This window comes from Cavia porcellus, unplaced genomic scaffold, assembly GCF_034190915.1.
Source record: "Cavia porcellus strain 051 isolate PalLab524CR breed Dunkin Hartley unplaced genomic scaffold, mCavPor4.1 scaffold_6, whole genome shotgun sequence".
In the NCBI taxonomy this organism is placed as follows: domain Eukaryota; kingdom Metazoa; phylum Chordata; class Mammalia; order Rodentia; family Caviidae; genus Cavia; species Cavia porcellus.
The window spans coordinates 25,585,514-25,598,896 of NW_026947489.1; the positions used below are offsets into that span (position 1 = coordinate 25,585,514).

Genomic DNA, 13,383 nt, shown 5'->3' on the forward strand with positions numbered 1-13,383 from the left:
GCTCTATGTGGCCACAGCTGGAAGCCGTAGGGCTGATGCCTGCTGTGGCGCTCACTGAGCTCATTGCCCCCCAGCTTGTCCTTGTCTACATCCTTTGCTCTTGCTAGCCCTCTTTAGTCCCCATGACTGTTCCTGGGAACACGCCCTGTCCTTCACCATTGTCTTCAACTCAGATGCAATGAGCAAACACCAAGGTTCTGGCTACCCCCTGGCCTTCTGTTGCCCACAAACAACTGCTCATCCCAGATCGCTGCTGCACCCGTATTTTGTCGCTGGCTCTTGCTCCCCACTGTGCGCTGTAACACCTGGCAGGAGATGGGACTTACCGTAAGGGTCCTCAATAACTGGCACCGTGGGAAGCTGCCAAGAGCAGACCTTGAGCCCACCTGTACCTAACTGCAAAGCTGGCTCCCGAGCCTCTGGCCGCTGCACCCTCAGGGCCCTGCTGTTCTTTGCTCACAGGTAGGCCCCTCCCCATGGCAGAGCTTTAGTGGGGGAGCGCAGGGCTTCACCTGTCTCCCTGGCCCCCCAGGGCCTGGCACAGAGGGGCTCCGTCAATGGGGGCTGATGAACAAGTAGCTACGAGGCCAGGTGAAAATCTAAGAAACAGACTCCGAGGAAGACTCGCTATTGCCGGCCGGGTATGCCCGCCCCCGAGCCCATGCCTGCTGTTCAGAGATGCCATTCCTGTGAGGCCACAGTGGCTGTGATCATTGGCACAGAAACCAAAGGGACCAGGGTCAGGGGATAGAGGGATCATAAAGTTAACCACTAAAAAAAGAGGCAGAGACTTTTTAGGAAACATTGTTTAGACCTAGCAACTATTTTGGCTTGAAGATCATACAGCAAGTGAGGAAAATTCACAGCTAAAATTTAGAAATTTCTTGCAAGCAATATACACACTTTAATTATCATGGGTGTTTTCAGAGCCAGACCAGGGCCAGGCTTTCATAGGAAACCACTAAGGCTCCTCAAGATATAGACGCAAGCTCAGGGCCATCTGACCCCTTGCCTAGTGACTTCCTGAGCCCAGCATGGTCTTTAGCAGACCCTAAAATAAGGAGACCTCAGCCTGAAGCATCACCAGGTAAGCTGGACATTTTCCAAAGTACAACAACGATTTCAAGGGAGTAATTCTGCTTTTCTTTTTTCCCTACCTGAAGAACAACCCTAGTGTTGAATAAGAAGAGTAAAAAGGGATCTATCACAGCCAGGTGAAGTGGTGCAAGTGCGTAATCCCAGCACCCAGGAGGCTGAGGCAGAAGGATCACTGAGTTAAAGGAGTCAAGGTTAGCCTGAAGCCTCATAGTGAGACTCTGTCTCAGAAAACCAAACCAAACCAACAAACAAAAAGGGACCTATCACCATTCCATGAAATGGATCTTCACCTTAAGTGGACACAGGTTCATTGTTATTCATGCTTATAATAATAAAATAAAACCATTAAAATATTATCAATACAATCAGTAAAATCAATTTCATATCAAGGCACTTCCTAGGGTTCAAGTACTTCATGAATTGTTTACTTAATTCACAAAGACTGTCACAAGGGAACAATTGTTATCTCTATTTTTGCATGTGAGGAAACTGAGGCACAAAGATAAAGAACAGGACCAGGACTGTGAGCAAGTGATCCAGGGGAGCCGCTTAAGGTGACACTCCCTCCCAGGGTCCTGCCAGTGCAGAATCAGCACCTGAAAGGCAGTGCCGCCTTAAATATAGCACCTGGGCACCCGGGTTGTCTAGAGCTCCAGGGAGGAGGCATCTCTCTGCCATCTCAGTCTCTCTGGCTTCTAGGTTGTTCTTCTGACCCAAAGCTTAACCTCCAGCCCTTGTGTCACTGCTGTGGAGAAACAAAAAGTCCCACCCCAGAAGCTCAGCCTTAGCTGAGGGCAAGAAAGGGCTTCGACAAGGAAAGCTGAAAAAGGGCAAAGACGTGGAAACCATAGGTGTGCTTTAGTTTACTTTTTTTTTTAGAAACATGAGTTAACAGATTCTGGAAAAGTTTCCTTGAAGTCATCTGGGCAGGGCCAGCTGCCTCCGTCACCTCTTTCCACACCCCCCACACCCTCCCAGAGGGTCTGACTGCACTGGTGCCTGCAGTCCCAGTGACCCACGGTGTGCACCACACAGTGCCAGGCCCTGGGGCAGGTACAGCGTTCGAGTTTAGGACAGCCCCGGCAGGGAGGGGAGGCTGAGCTGGCTTCCCAGAGGGGTCGCCGTGGGCATGGGAAGTCCGTTTCCCATATGTCTGTGGGTAGTTATCCAGGACACTGTGCTGCTGGCTGATGTCGCCTCCAGTGAGCAACAGGTAAGAATGAGGCTGGCTTCCCTTTCCCAGCCTCAGAGACAACCAGGCCAGGAGCTAAGTGTACAGCATCACTTTCCCTGCCGTGAGCATGAGGAGATATTCTGGCTGTGGGGTCCGGGGACACAGACTGCCAGGAGGAGCCAGCACTCCCAGTCTGGCAGTGCTTCCTCCCTGGCTGCAGAAGTGGAGTCTGGACTCACCTCTGCAGACGCACCTGCATCTGTCAGTCAACTGCCTTTGGCAGGCCTTGGTTTTGCCAAGACAAAGCAGAGATCCCATTATGGAAGCGGGAGCTTTGAATTAACAGGGGGCTACAAGCGAGGCAGAATATCTTCATAGAACAAAGCCACTTGCTTTGAGAAAGCTGCCTAGAGCCTCAAGTATGGGAAAACCATTGCTTGGTCTTTTATTCTCCTTTGGATCTCAAATGGTTGAGAGTTTGAATCTAGGGAATGCATTGTCAAGGGTGATGTTTTTGGGGGAAGAAACTGGCCCTGTGCCACAGCTGCAGACGAGGGCGACTGAGTGTGGTGCGGTCACCATGGAAGTCTGGTCTGTCTTCACCTTAGGTCTAACTGAGCCCTGGGCCCCTTGGGGAAGGGCCCATGTGTGTGCTGGGAGCAGAGTAAAGGCTGGAGTAGAAATGTCCCAGGAGAGCTGTTTACTTGCTGCCCAGAAGTTACCCTCAATCGAAGGGATCTGCAGTCAGGCAGCTGGCAGAGAAACTCCAGCAGCATCTGGAGATCAGAGAGGCATTCCTGAAGGATTTTCGGAAATATCTAAAAGGGGAAGCCAGTAAGGGACCACATAGCCTGTGGTCAAGTGCATTGAAGAGATAAGATTATGGCTCTTTCAGAATTAAGTCTGGAATGTTTAAGGCTGCAGTAGAAAATTCCAATTAAACCCAGGAAGTCTGTGCTTTGAGGGGAATGAGTGCCTTTTGATCCTCTTGGGTCCAAGAATGGGCTGCAACTTGCAACTTAATCTGGGCAAATCCTTCTTTATAACTGTGGAGCCATGGGAAAGGAAGAGCTTGAGCCAAGTAATGAGCCAGGCTTCCTTGGCCTTTGTCCAGTGCAGGACAGAGTCCAGGCTAAGATGAGGGTCCTGCTTCAGTGTAAGCAGAGGTCAAAGATCTGCTCATGGGACAGTATGATGGGGTTGGAGCACAGTCAGATCACCTGGTTAGGTGATGGAGGAAGTACTTACAAATGTCAATCACAGCTGTCACTCTTGGTGTCCCCAGGAAACTCCCAGGTTCCTCCATGAGTACCAGAGTCTGCCAGTGGTATACTTAAGTCTTTTTGTAACAAGGGCATGGAATTTACATATCTCCTATACACATTTTCCTGGGTGCTTAATCATTACTAGATAACTTAAAGCCCCTCGTATCTGTAGATGTAATTTAGTTATACTGTTTTGTTCAGGGCATAATCTTGAGAAGGAAAAATTTACATATGTTCAGCACAAATGCAATTTTTTTCCCGAATATTTTTGCTCCTAGGTGGCTGAACCTTTGGGTGTGGAGCCTGAGGGCACAGAGCGCCAACTGTATTTTTGCTGACTGAAAGAGGATAAAATTGAGAGGACATATCCTTCTCAAATGACTTCTAACTCTAGATCAAGCATTTAAATGTCCTCAAAACTTGCTTTGGTACGAGACCTTGTGTAAGGAAGTAAACCGTTTACTTAGCCCATCACTCCTGGCTTCCCTGCTCTCCAAACAGCCCCAGTTCCCAATCACTGCTGAATTTCGAGGCTGGAGCATCAGATCAATACTCCCAGTGGAGCCAACAGTGAAGGTCGAGCTGTCCTTGGGACAGAAAGAACTCCAGGTGAGGATCTTGAGCTGACATGTTGTACTTTTTGAATGTTTTCATTTTGCTTCATGAAGAAAATGGCCATGTCTGTGCTCTCCCCACAGGCTTGGCTCAGCCTGTACCCCAAATCCTAGCCATAATATATGAGATCCAAAGAAAGCCCGCCAAAAAGTGAGGTGGGCAGGCCAAGCCACCCTGGCCAGGACTTCCTCAGCTGCAGCTGCAGAGCAGGTGAAGGAGAAGGAGCAGACCCAGGAGAGAACGAGTCTTAGCTTGATGCAGGCAGTAAGCCTTTGCCTCCATCTCTAAGGAGGAAACGGTGCTCTCTGACTCTCTTTCATCACAGAGAAGGGGGCCAGCAGAGTCACACTGCACAAGTGACAAAGCATCTTGCAATCTATAGCACCCACTTGAAAATAAAGCCTCCTATACATTTGGTACCTGTATGTCAAGGGGGCGGTTGCAGATTTTTCCTGGGTAAGCTAGTCGGAGGTCTGAAATTTTCTCCCCGCCTTTAGTTTGAGACACTTTATCATGGTTGAACCACTCCGTCCACTCCACATCTAGGCAGAAAGCAAGACAAGGTCAGATGTATGTCCATGGTTGCACCAGCAGGGGTAAAGGTGCTTCCAAATGACCTGTTAACTCTCTCATCTTGACAGCATTTTCATAAAAAACACTTGTTGACTTTCTTGTTTTATTAAGGCACTATATAGCTCCTGTTACTGTAAAACCAAATAAGCGCACAGGAGAAAATCCATCTGTGAGCCCATTACCCAAGAACTGCTCCTAGGCTTGCTGCTTTCTGCACTCTGTAGAGGTTCTATGATGGGCAGTGCCATCCAGGTTCTGTGTCCTGGTCATTGCCATCGCCTGCCATGCAGTGACATCCCATAAACTAAACTGAATGCTGTGGATCCCTGTGGACCTGAAACTCACACCTTAACCATCCTTGTGGCCTATTTCCTAATGGGGTTTGATTAAATAAATACCATATGCAGTAGCAAATTTCTAGTTGAGTCTGTAACAGTTAAGTGTTCCCATGTCTGTAAGGAAAACCCTTTGTTCTGCATAGGTGATACATTGTGTCAACTTGAGAAGTTTATTTTTTTTTTTTTCTTTTTTCCGGTACCGAGAATTGAACTCACGACTGCCTGCTTGCAAGGCAGGTGCTTATGCCGCTGAGCTAAATCCTCAGCCCCCTTGAGAAGTTTAAAAGTTTAACTGAGAGGCTCAGCAGAGAGCCAGGATTCTTACTTGTAAATATCCTCATCCTGCCAAAGGAGGGTAAGGAGATTTTGTGAGTGCTACACCTGCCCTGGAGAGGGGGGTGGCTGTGTACAGTATAAGCCAGGAGAAGAGGTTTGTTCTTTGCCTTTTTGCTCTGGCTGCATTTCGCTCTTGAAGTGCTACCCCAGTGCCATGCCACCCTGCCTTGGAGCCAGCTGATTATGGACTTAAATCTCCAAAACTGTAAGATAAATAAATCTTTCCTTCCCTAATCTTGGGCATCATGTACTTTGTCTCAACAACAAGAGAAAAGTAATCAAGACTTGGTGGTTCCTGTTCTTGATCACCCACAGATCTTAGGGTGCCCACAGCTTCTCACCTTGGACCCATTCACTGGATGAGGAGACATTGAAGTATTCGCCATGCTCTGTCCGGAAGAGTTTGAACACCCGGGCAGCTGCAGAGCCACGGTGGCCTGTCAGGGAGCAGAGCAGACAGCCCCAGTTCAAACAGTGGGGTTCAAAGGCAGGGAAACCCCCTATGCCTATGGGTCAGCAATTATATCTTTCAGAATACTTTTTCATTGACAAGGCCATTCCTTTTTCTTGGAATTCAGATTATTATTTATTCTTTTGTTTCCCTTCTGAAAGATCAGACAAAAGTTCTAATAAATCCAAGTTTAGAGCCCGCCTTTCTTCAAGTCTGAGTGCCTCCCAAGGATGCCTCCAGCAGTGACACCCACAGCAGGAGAGAGGAAACTGCTGCTGTGTGTCCCAAGCCATCTCCAAGTCTCACAGGCTCAATACCTGCTGCCTCCCTTCCAGCTCTGTGTCATGACTAGGTTTTAGAATAAGTCACTGAAACTTTCTCTGAAAATGTAAATGTTATCATGCATGATTGAGTTGTGGTCAGCATGGACCATTGCCACTTCCAAGCAATGAGTCAAGTCAGCGGCCAGTCTCTCCATCCGCAGGTGGCAGATGGGTAGCCATACTGAGGGAAAGACGGGCTCCACAAGACTCAGGGCCTTTGGGGTAGAAACATGTTGGACGGACCCAGGGCTCTCACCAACCATAGATTACCGTGGTAGTCGATGTGGTCTTCCACTGAAGAAGATGGATTTCCTTTCACAGTGATAAAACTCCAAGGGTGTCTGAAAATGACAAAAAGTACAGTTATTTGTGTTTTTGAACAATCACTGGGGCAGAGCCGGACTTGGGTCGTGGCTGCACCTTCTCCCTGCAGCTGGACTTTCCTGTTTACCAGTGGGGCCTCCCTGACCCACCCGAGGTCTTTCTTGGCAAGCAGTTGGGTCTCCATACCCTCTGGCCAACCTGGTCCCTCTAACTATAATCCTCTTTACCTCCACGCTGCCAGTAGACTGGGTATAAATCACAAATAAATAAACACCTGGCAGTCCAGGTGTAGCAACTGCCAAACTGGGTCACATCCTACAGAGTCTCTTAGGAAAGTGCCTTCCAACGGAGGAGTTGACTTCTCTCCAGTCCACCCCCCTTAAGAGCAGAACTCAAGGAAAATGCCGTTGGCTTATGGGACCAGCCACCCCAGCCACCTGCCCCCGGCTTGGAAAGGCAAAAGGCAATCTTGCCCTTGCAACAGGGAGGGAAGGAGAAAAAGAAGGGTGCATTTTAACAAACAAAACACCCCCTCTTCTGTGGCAGGCCTCTGAGCTGGGGTGAGGCGACTTACTCACTGTTTCTGTCGCCCCATCAGCCCAACCAGGGAAGGGGCCCAGGACACATGGTCCCAAGACAGGGGCCCTCCGCGTTGACCACTCCCAGCTGAGAAACAGCAGCAAGGGATGACCTCTGACCTCCCCACCCTGCTTCCTGGAAGTGGATCACAGCCTGTAGGCCAGAAGCATTTTCCCCACACCCAGAAGAAAGGAGTGTCCCTACCTCAGAAGATGAGGAACCCCAAGGGGAGAGGGCACAGCCAGGTCTTGCAAAGACTGAAGCTCACTGCACTCTGCCAGCAAATTCTCCCCTAACTTTCTTCAAACTCACATCAGGGTGCCCTGGCTTAGCCCATCCTTCCAGGAAACCACGTAAACTCATCTCACAGTCTGTTTGTTCCAGGGGCCCCAGACAGAGATTTAGATGAGAAGAGGAAAAGGCATTTCCCAATTCTATCTCCATACGCCACTTAGGTGCCAATGGCTTTTTTCATTTGTGTTCAGATCGCTTGCCTTAGAAAGCTGGTCCTGGCTGAATGTGTTCAAGGAGCTTGAGGATTCAGCCCTGGCAGCCTCTCCCTTCAGTTTTCTGTGGCCAGGAATCCTCGCAGCCTGGTCCCTCCATCCACACCCTTTCACACACCATGCGGTTGCCTGAACTGTCCCTCCTCCCCGGGATAGCAGCGCTTCCTCCCTTGGCCTTCCACGCTGCTGGCCTCCCTGAGGGGTGTCTGCCTGCCTGCCACGGGCCTGCACTAAACCCCATGTGGGCTCTGTCTTGTTCCCTGTGTGCCCTAACAGCGCCCCCACCACGGTTGCCATCTTCCCCCACAAGCTCGAACCCTGACCTCACCTAGTGACTCCCACCTAACTCTGCTTTATGACCAGCTCCTGAGTACATGGACAAAGGGCACATTCATGGCTTAGTGCTCCTGCTGACTGTAGATGCCAAGAGTGGCCGCCCCAAGTGCATCTCCACACAGAGCAGTGGCAAGTGTGACCCCTTCCTGGCTCACCCATGTGGATGGCCACCACCTTCCATGCTTTATGTGGCTCTCATTTATAAGAAGAAAATAGTCACTGCCAGAGTCAGGGATTATGCAAAGTATCTCTGTTCAGCTAAACACCCCAGGAAAAGAGGCCTTTTAATATTGCCATTGCCGGAGTGTTTATTTCACACCATCCAGGATGATGGGTATTTTGCTTGTATTATCACATGCAACTCTCCTAAGGGTCTTGAGATAGCTCATTTGACACATGTAGGGTCCATGCAGAGAGACTGAGTCACTTCCCTGCTCTCACACCTCAGAGGAGGAGTAGCTTAGACCCACATCTAGACCACTGGATGCCAGACTCTGGGCTCAGCCACTGCTGTCTACTGCTGAGCCTCAAGACACCAGTTCCCTATGGTTTTATCTCTCATTGCAAATTAACAAGCTGGTGTTTGGTTCATAAGATGACTCGGAAGTGCTTAGGGCTTGCTAACAAAAGAGCCTTGCCACGCCAAGGTAGCATTGTCATCTTTGGCTGCGAGAGCTTCCTGCGGAGTTCCTTTCCAAAAGGAGCAGCCCTGGGCTGTCCAAGGACGCACCCTGGAACCTGAGCACCCTCCCTTGCCCCCAGAGCTTCCACCCATCAGTAAAGTTACTGTGCTATGAGATTAGAAAGGGCCTCACCTGTCCCTCATCTCGCCTTAGCTCTGGAAGCGAGGGAGGGGCACTGCAGGCTCCAAACAGCTATAGGAGAAGTAAGCTGCCACCTGGATTCCCGATAAAGAGGCGTGGTTACTACTGCAAGGAATAGCCTCCTCTCACTGCCAACCTGCGTGCATCAATGCCAGGCATGATGCTACAGTTCAAAGCAATAAAACCCTCACTGGAGCATATTAAAAGGCCTCTTTTCCTTGGGTGTTTCGCTGAACAGGGATACTTCGCATAATCCTTAAAAAATTGTCTGCCAATCCCTAAGGCATGACATGAGTCTCGTGCCAAGAAAAGAAAAATCAAACATTAGCTGTACATCCAGGGCATGACACTCACACACAGCACACACTCAGAGCTTTGTGGCTGGCTGGATGAATCAGAGACCTTTAGGGTTTATGTGTGGGCTACACTTATTTAAAGAAACAAGAGGCTCCTGGTAAGCACAAGCCCCAGTGTGTTCAGTGCAGACCATTTAAGGTGGAGCTGCCCAGGAGGCATGTGAAAGGTTAGTTCTGGGCAGATAGGGTCCCAGCACTAGGCACAGAGGGAAGGAGCCTGGTACCTAAATCCAAGGTGCAGGAAGTGTTTGCTGCCCAGCTTGGTCATAGCTTTCCGGGCCAGGTCATCCAGGTTTCGGGAGCCTTCATCATTCACCGCCACAGAAAGGATTCTGCCATCAGGAACCGCATTCAAATACTGGACCAAGCGCTCACTCTCTTTCTTGGACCTGTAGGTGTCAAATCTGAAAAGGGCAGAGAGAGGGAGAGGATGTGGGTAGTCTCAACAGCATCCCAAAAGGGATCTAAACATATGTCTATGTCACGAAAACTAATACGCCATTCAAAGATCCCACAGGCTGGGATTCTAAACAAAGAAGTGTTTTTTAAAAGAGCAAGTGAGTAAAGGAACTTTGCACAGCGTGCAGTATCCAAGAAGGACCTGACCTTATCATCATGATAATCCATGGGTAAGTTGCCCAAGACATGATGATTACAACAGCAGGGACCTCAAGTGTCGGTCGGGTCACCTTACTCTGGGAGCAGGGGCTCCTGCCTCTCGTGAGTGCCCAACTTGAGGAGATAATCCTGACACCTCATTTATGGGGATTTCTATCACTGCTTGAGACTGAAACACTTCTCCAAATTCTCGGAAATGAAACAGCGAGGATTTCCCATCACTTCTCCCACCCCTTGAGCAGCTTGTTTATAGTTTATGGTAACACAATTTAGAACCATTAAAATGTCGTCAATGATTTACATAGTAGCAATGATAGAACCCTGTACTGTTGCAGTCTACTTTTTTCCTGTTTATCGTTTTAAATCATTTTACAGTGTAAGAAGTCTTATCAGTAAGTTATCCTTTTTATAAAATTTTAAGTGTACAGTAAATTATGGTTGAGTGTAGGTACAGTGTTATGGAACACATCTCTTATGGTAAGAACAGATCATCTCTCTAACTCCATTTTTAAATTTGCTTTTGTTTTTGAGATAGGTCTCACTATGTTGCCCAGGCTGGCCTAACCTCCTAGGCTCAAGCAGTCCTCCTGCCTCAGCCTCTGGAGTAACTGGCAATACAATCACAGGGTAAGAATTTATCATCTCAAAGTTGACCAAGATAACCCTCCCTTCTACAGTATATGTAAGATATGTAGGAAGTGCAGACTTAAAAAAAAAAAAACTACACCACTGTTGAGAAAAATTTATAAAGGAAAGACAATTGGTAACAATCCAAACTCATTCACATAAATATAAAGATTTTGTGCAACTGCAGTGGAAAGAATTTGTCTTGGAACTTAACAAGCAACATAGTTCCAAGATGATTGTAGAAAACCAGCCAATGCAAATGGCCAAGGAGAACCTGAAAAAGAAAAACAGAGACGTGCAAGCAGTAGCTGGAGAGGTGCTCCTGGTGCCTGCTCCTGGGTTGCCAAACTTGTCTAAACTCTGCATAACCAGGTCCCGCCCTGCCTCATGCCTCATCCCTCACCCTTACTGGCCCCTAGGCCCCACCCACTGCCAGGCTGGCCTTTCTGAGACCCACAATAGTGCCACATGCTTGCTGCTGTCTGTCTCTGCTCAGCTCAGCCTCTTCCCACCTGATCGAGTCCCTGCTGCTTTTCCAGAATGCAACAAGTTTCCATGCTTCTGGGCAGTTGGTCAGGTGACTCTGGCTGTGTGCATGCGTGTGCATGCATGTTAGCTAATGCATTTGCTTACATGCTCAGCTATCAGATCCTTAAGGTCACCAACGTACTGTAGCTAAGGAGCTCTGGAGCAAGCAAATACCCTGCTTTAGCAACCTCCCCAAGCAGCTTCTGGAAGGCCTCTGGTCTTTCAATGTAGTAGTTCATTTTAATTGAAGCCACACAGCCACAACGAGCAGCACTGTACCTACTGAGGAATCAGTCTTGATCGAGGGTTCCCTGACAACCATACTCTTCCTGCTTCATCCAATGGCGTGGGGTTGCTCTACCTGGTCACTGTACAGAGCTATCGCCAGGATGCAACACAGATCTAGGTTTTTATCATGGCTCCATCCCTTCTTAGTCTAGGACTCTGGGCACAGGGGCCCCTCATCCAGAGAATGCAGGTGCTAAGAGAAGGTTTGCAAAGATTAAAGCACAGAATATTGTACAGACAGTGTGCAGTGGCTGTGCTGTGACCAGCATTGATTCAGGGTCACTTCAGGTACACTGTGTCCCAGCTGGTGCCTGAGGCCTTTGCATGGACACTCGTGGCTGTGTCCTGCTGCTGGGAGTGCCACTTCTCCCCCAGCAGCTCAGCTGGTGCCCTGCATTTCCACTCTCAGTGTCCTGCCTGGGGATCTTTCCCTCTGGCACTGGGATGTCCATCTCTGGTAACTCAGCTACTTTTTTCCATCGCCCTCTGTGCCTTTCCCCCGTGTTACCAGTGATTGCAACCTGAATCCAGTTTGCACATGTGTGTGTTCTTGTTAAATTCAGCATCTTTAGACAAGTGCTTTGAGAGAACCACATTGTAGTGCCTCGTGGGACACGAGTTCGCTGTGTCATGCTGGAGGAAGGTATGTGTGTGTAGGCGAAGGCCACCTTACCTATCAGAGTGGATGACTGTGCCAGATTTGGGGTTGATGACATGGACAATGACTCCACGGTGGCCCCAGCTCCTTTCAAAAAAATAGCCTCCCTCCTCCATCCCCCCTGGGTGGAGAGTCTTGCTCAGAAATGTCCAGGAGAGCTTCTTCTGGCCGTGCAGTTCCAAGGTGCCACCCCTGTCCACACCGATGTACTTCAGCCCATAGTAAGGGTCTGGCTCGATGTCTTCATCGGCTCTGTGAGAGAAAAGCTCCAAGCTACAGGCACAGTACCTTATTGGATGTGGCCGAGTGCCCTGTTCCTGAGCCCCACTGGTCCTAGGCAGCTGGTCATGCTTTGGTAACAGCTTGGTAAATACAGCAGTGGTCACCTGACCTCTGTACGCCAGGCCAATAGGAGGCCCCAGGGACCAGCAGAAAAACCTGTGAGTTTGTACATTGCTGCTTCTCCTCTCCAGGTCTAAGTCTGATATTCTGGGCCACAGCGGTGGTGGGATCATTGCACCTATGGTGTTAGGCTTGCACATTCTAGGTTATTGCTGCTGAAAACACTACACAGCCAGGGGCAGCTGGCATGTGACATTTTCCTGTACCTTGTCCATCATAACTTATTGAATAGATACTCGAGGCTCCAGAAACAACGGCATGCATGGGAGGTGGGGAAAAGGCTGGCAGGGACCTTGGTGGCTCAGATGGACACCAGGGCCATGGTAGATAAAATGCCTTGTGGACTTCGGCCCAGTCACTGAGCGCATCTTGTTCCCCACCGCAGTCTGGCAGGACAATGGCTCCTGTCTCCTGCTAGAACCTAGCTCTCTTGGGTCCCTCTCTTCTTGCCTCCCCCATCAGATCTAAGAACAGCATCTGCCACCACAGGGATTGGTTTTCCCACCTTCCATACAGAATGATGCTGAAATTGCCCTGGAAAGGGCAGAGGGCACTCCCAGCATGCAGCTCTCCTCCACTGTCAATCAGGATGTGGCGGGTGCGCAAAACAATGGGCTCCTCGTGGTCCTTAATGATGAGCTTGCCTGAAGAGGAGGATGATGGGGTGAGGTTTGGGCACACAGTGGGAGGGTAAAATTGCAAGGAGCCCTGGCAGACTCCCTGAGCCCCCGCCTCAGCCAAGCAGGTGAAAAAATACTCCTTCCAAGGCTGCTATTCAGGGCCACTCAGTAAAGAGTTTCCTTGCTCTTTTTACCAAGAATGGGCCAGCCTTAGTCATTCCTAAGTGCTCAGAGTTGATGGTTATCGCAAAATCTCTGACTCAAACCCAAAGCATGTAGCATTCATTCCTTCTAAGGACACAGCAGCTTGTATCCTCCATGAGGCTCTGGGAGAGCGGCACTGGCTTACCCCCCTCGGAGATGTTGATGGAGTGGACTGTGGCAGAGGAGGCAAGCAGCAGCGTCCTGCCCTTGCCGATGTGCACGTGGTGCTCCGGATCATGGCCAGGATTCCAGAGCTGCAGCTCAGGGTTCTGGTCAGGGCACTCAGCAACCACTGCCAAAAATAAAGAGGTATCACTGCTTGCATCCACCAGCATCATCA

General features: G+C 49.5%; 1 protein-coding gene across 1 annotated transcript in view; it reads right to left on the minus strand.

The window, feature by feature from the left end:
* Cemip (cell migration inducing hyaluronidase 1) overlaps positions 1–13,383 on the minus strand; it is a 132,108-nt gene that overhangs the window by 42,219 nt on the left and 76,506 nt on the right. Inside the window, exons 3-9 of the mRNA XM_003475464.5 lie at positions 13,189–13,335; positions 12,725–12,863; positions 11,833–12,069; positions 9,323–9,502; positions 6,444–6,514; positions 5,741–5,836; positions 4,573–4,694 (exon numbers count right to left, since the gene is read on the minus strand). Coding sequence (XP_003475512.1) covers positions 4,573–4,694; positions 5,741–5,836; positions 6,444–6,514; positions 9,323–9,502; positions 11,833–12,069; positions 12,725–12,863; positions 13,189–13,335 — 992 coding nt within the window. The remainder of the gene's footprint in view (positions 1–4,572; positions 4,695–5,740; positions 5,837–6,443; positions 6,515–9,322; positions 9,503–11,832; positions 12,070–12,724; positions 12,864–13,188; positions 13,336–13,383) is intronic.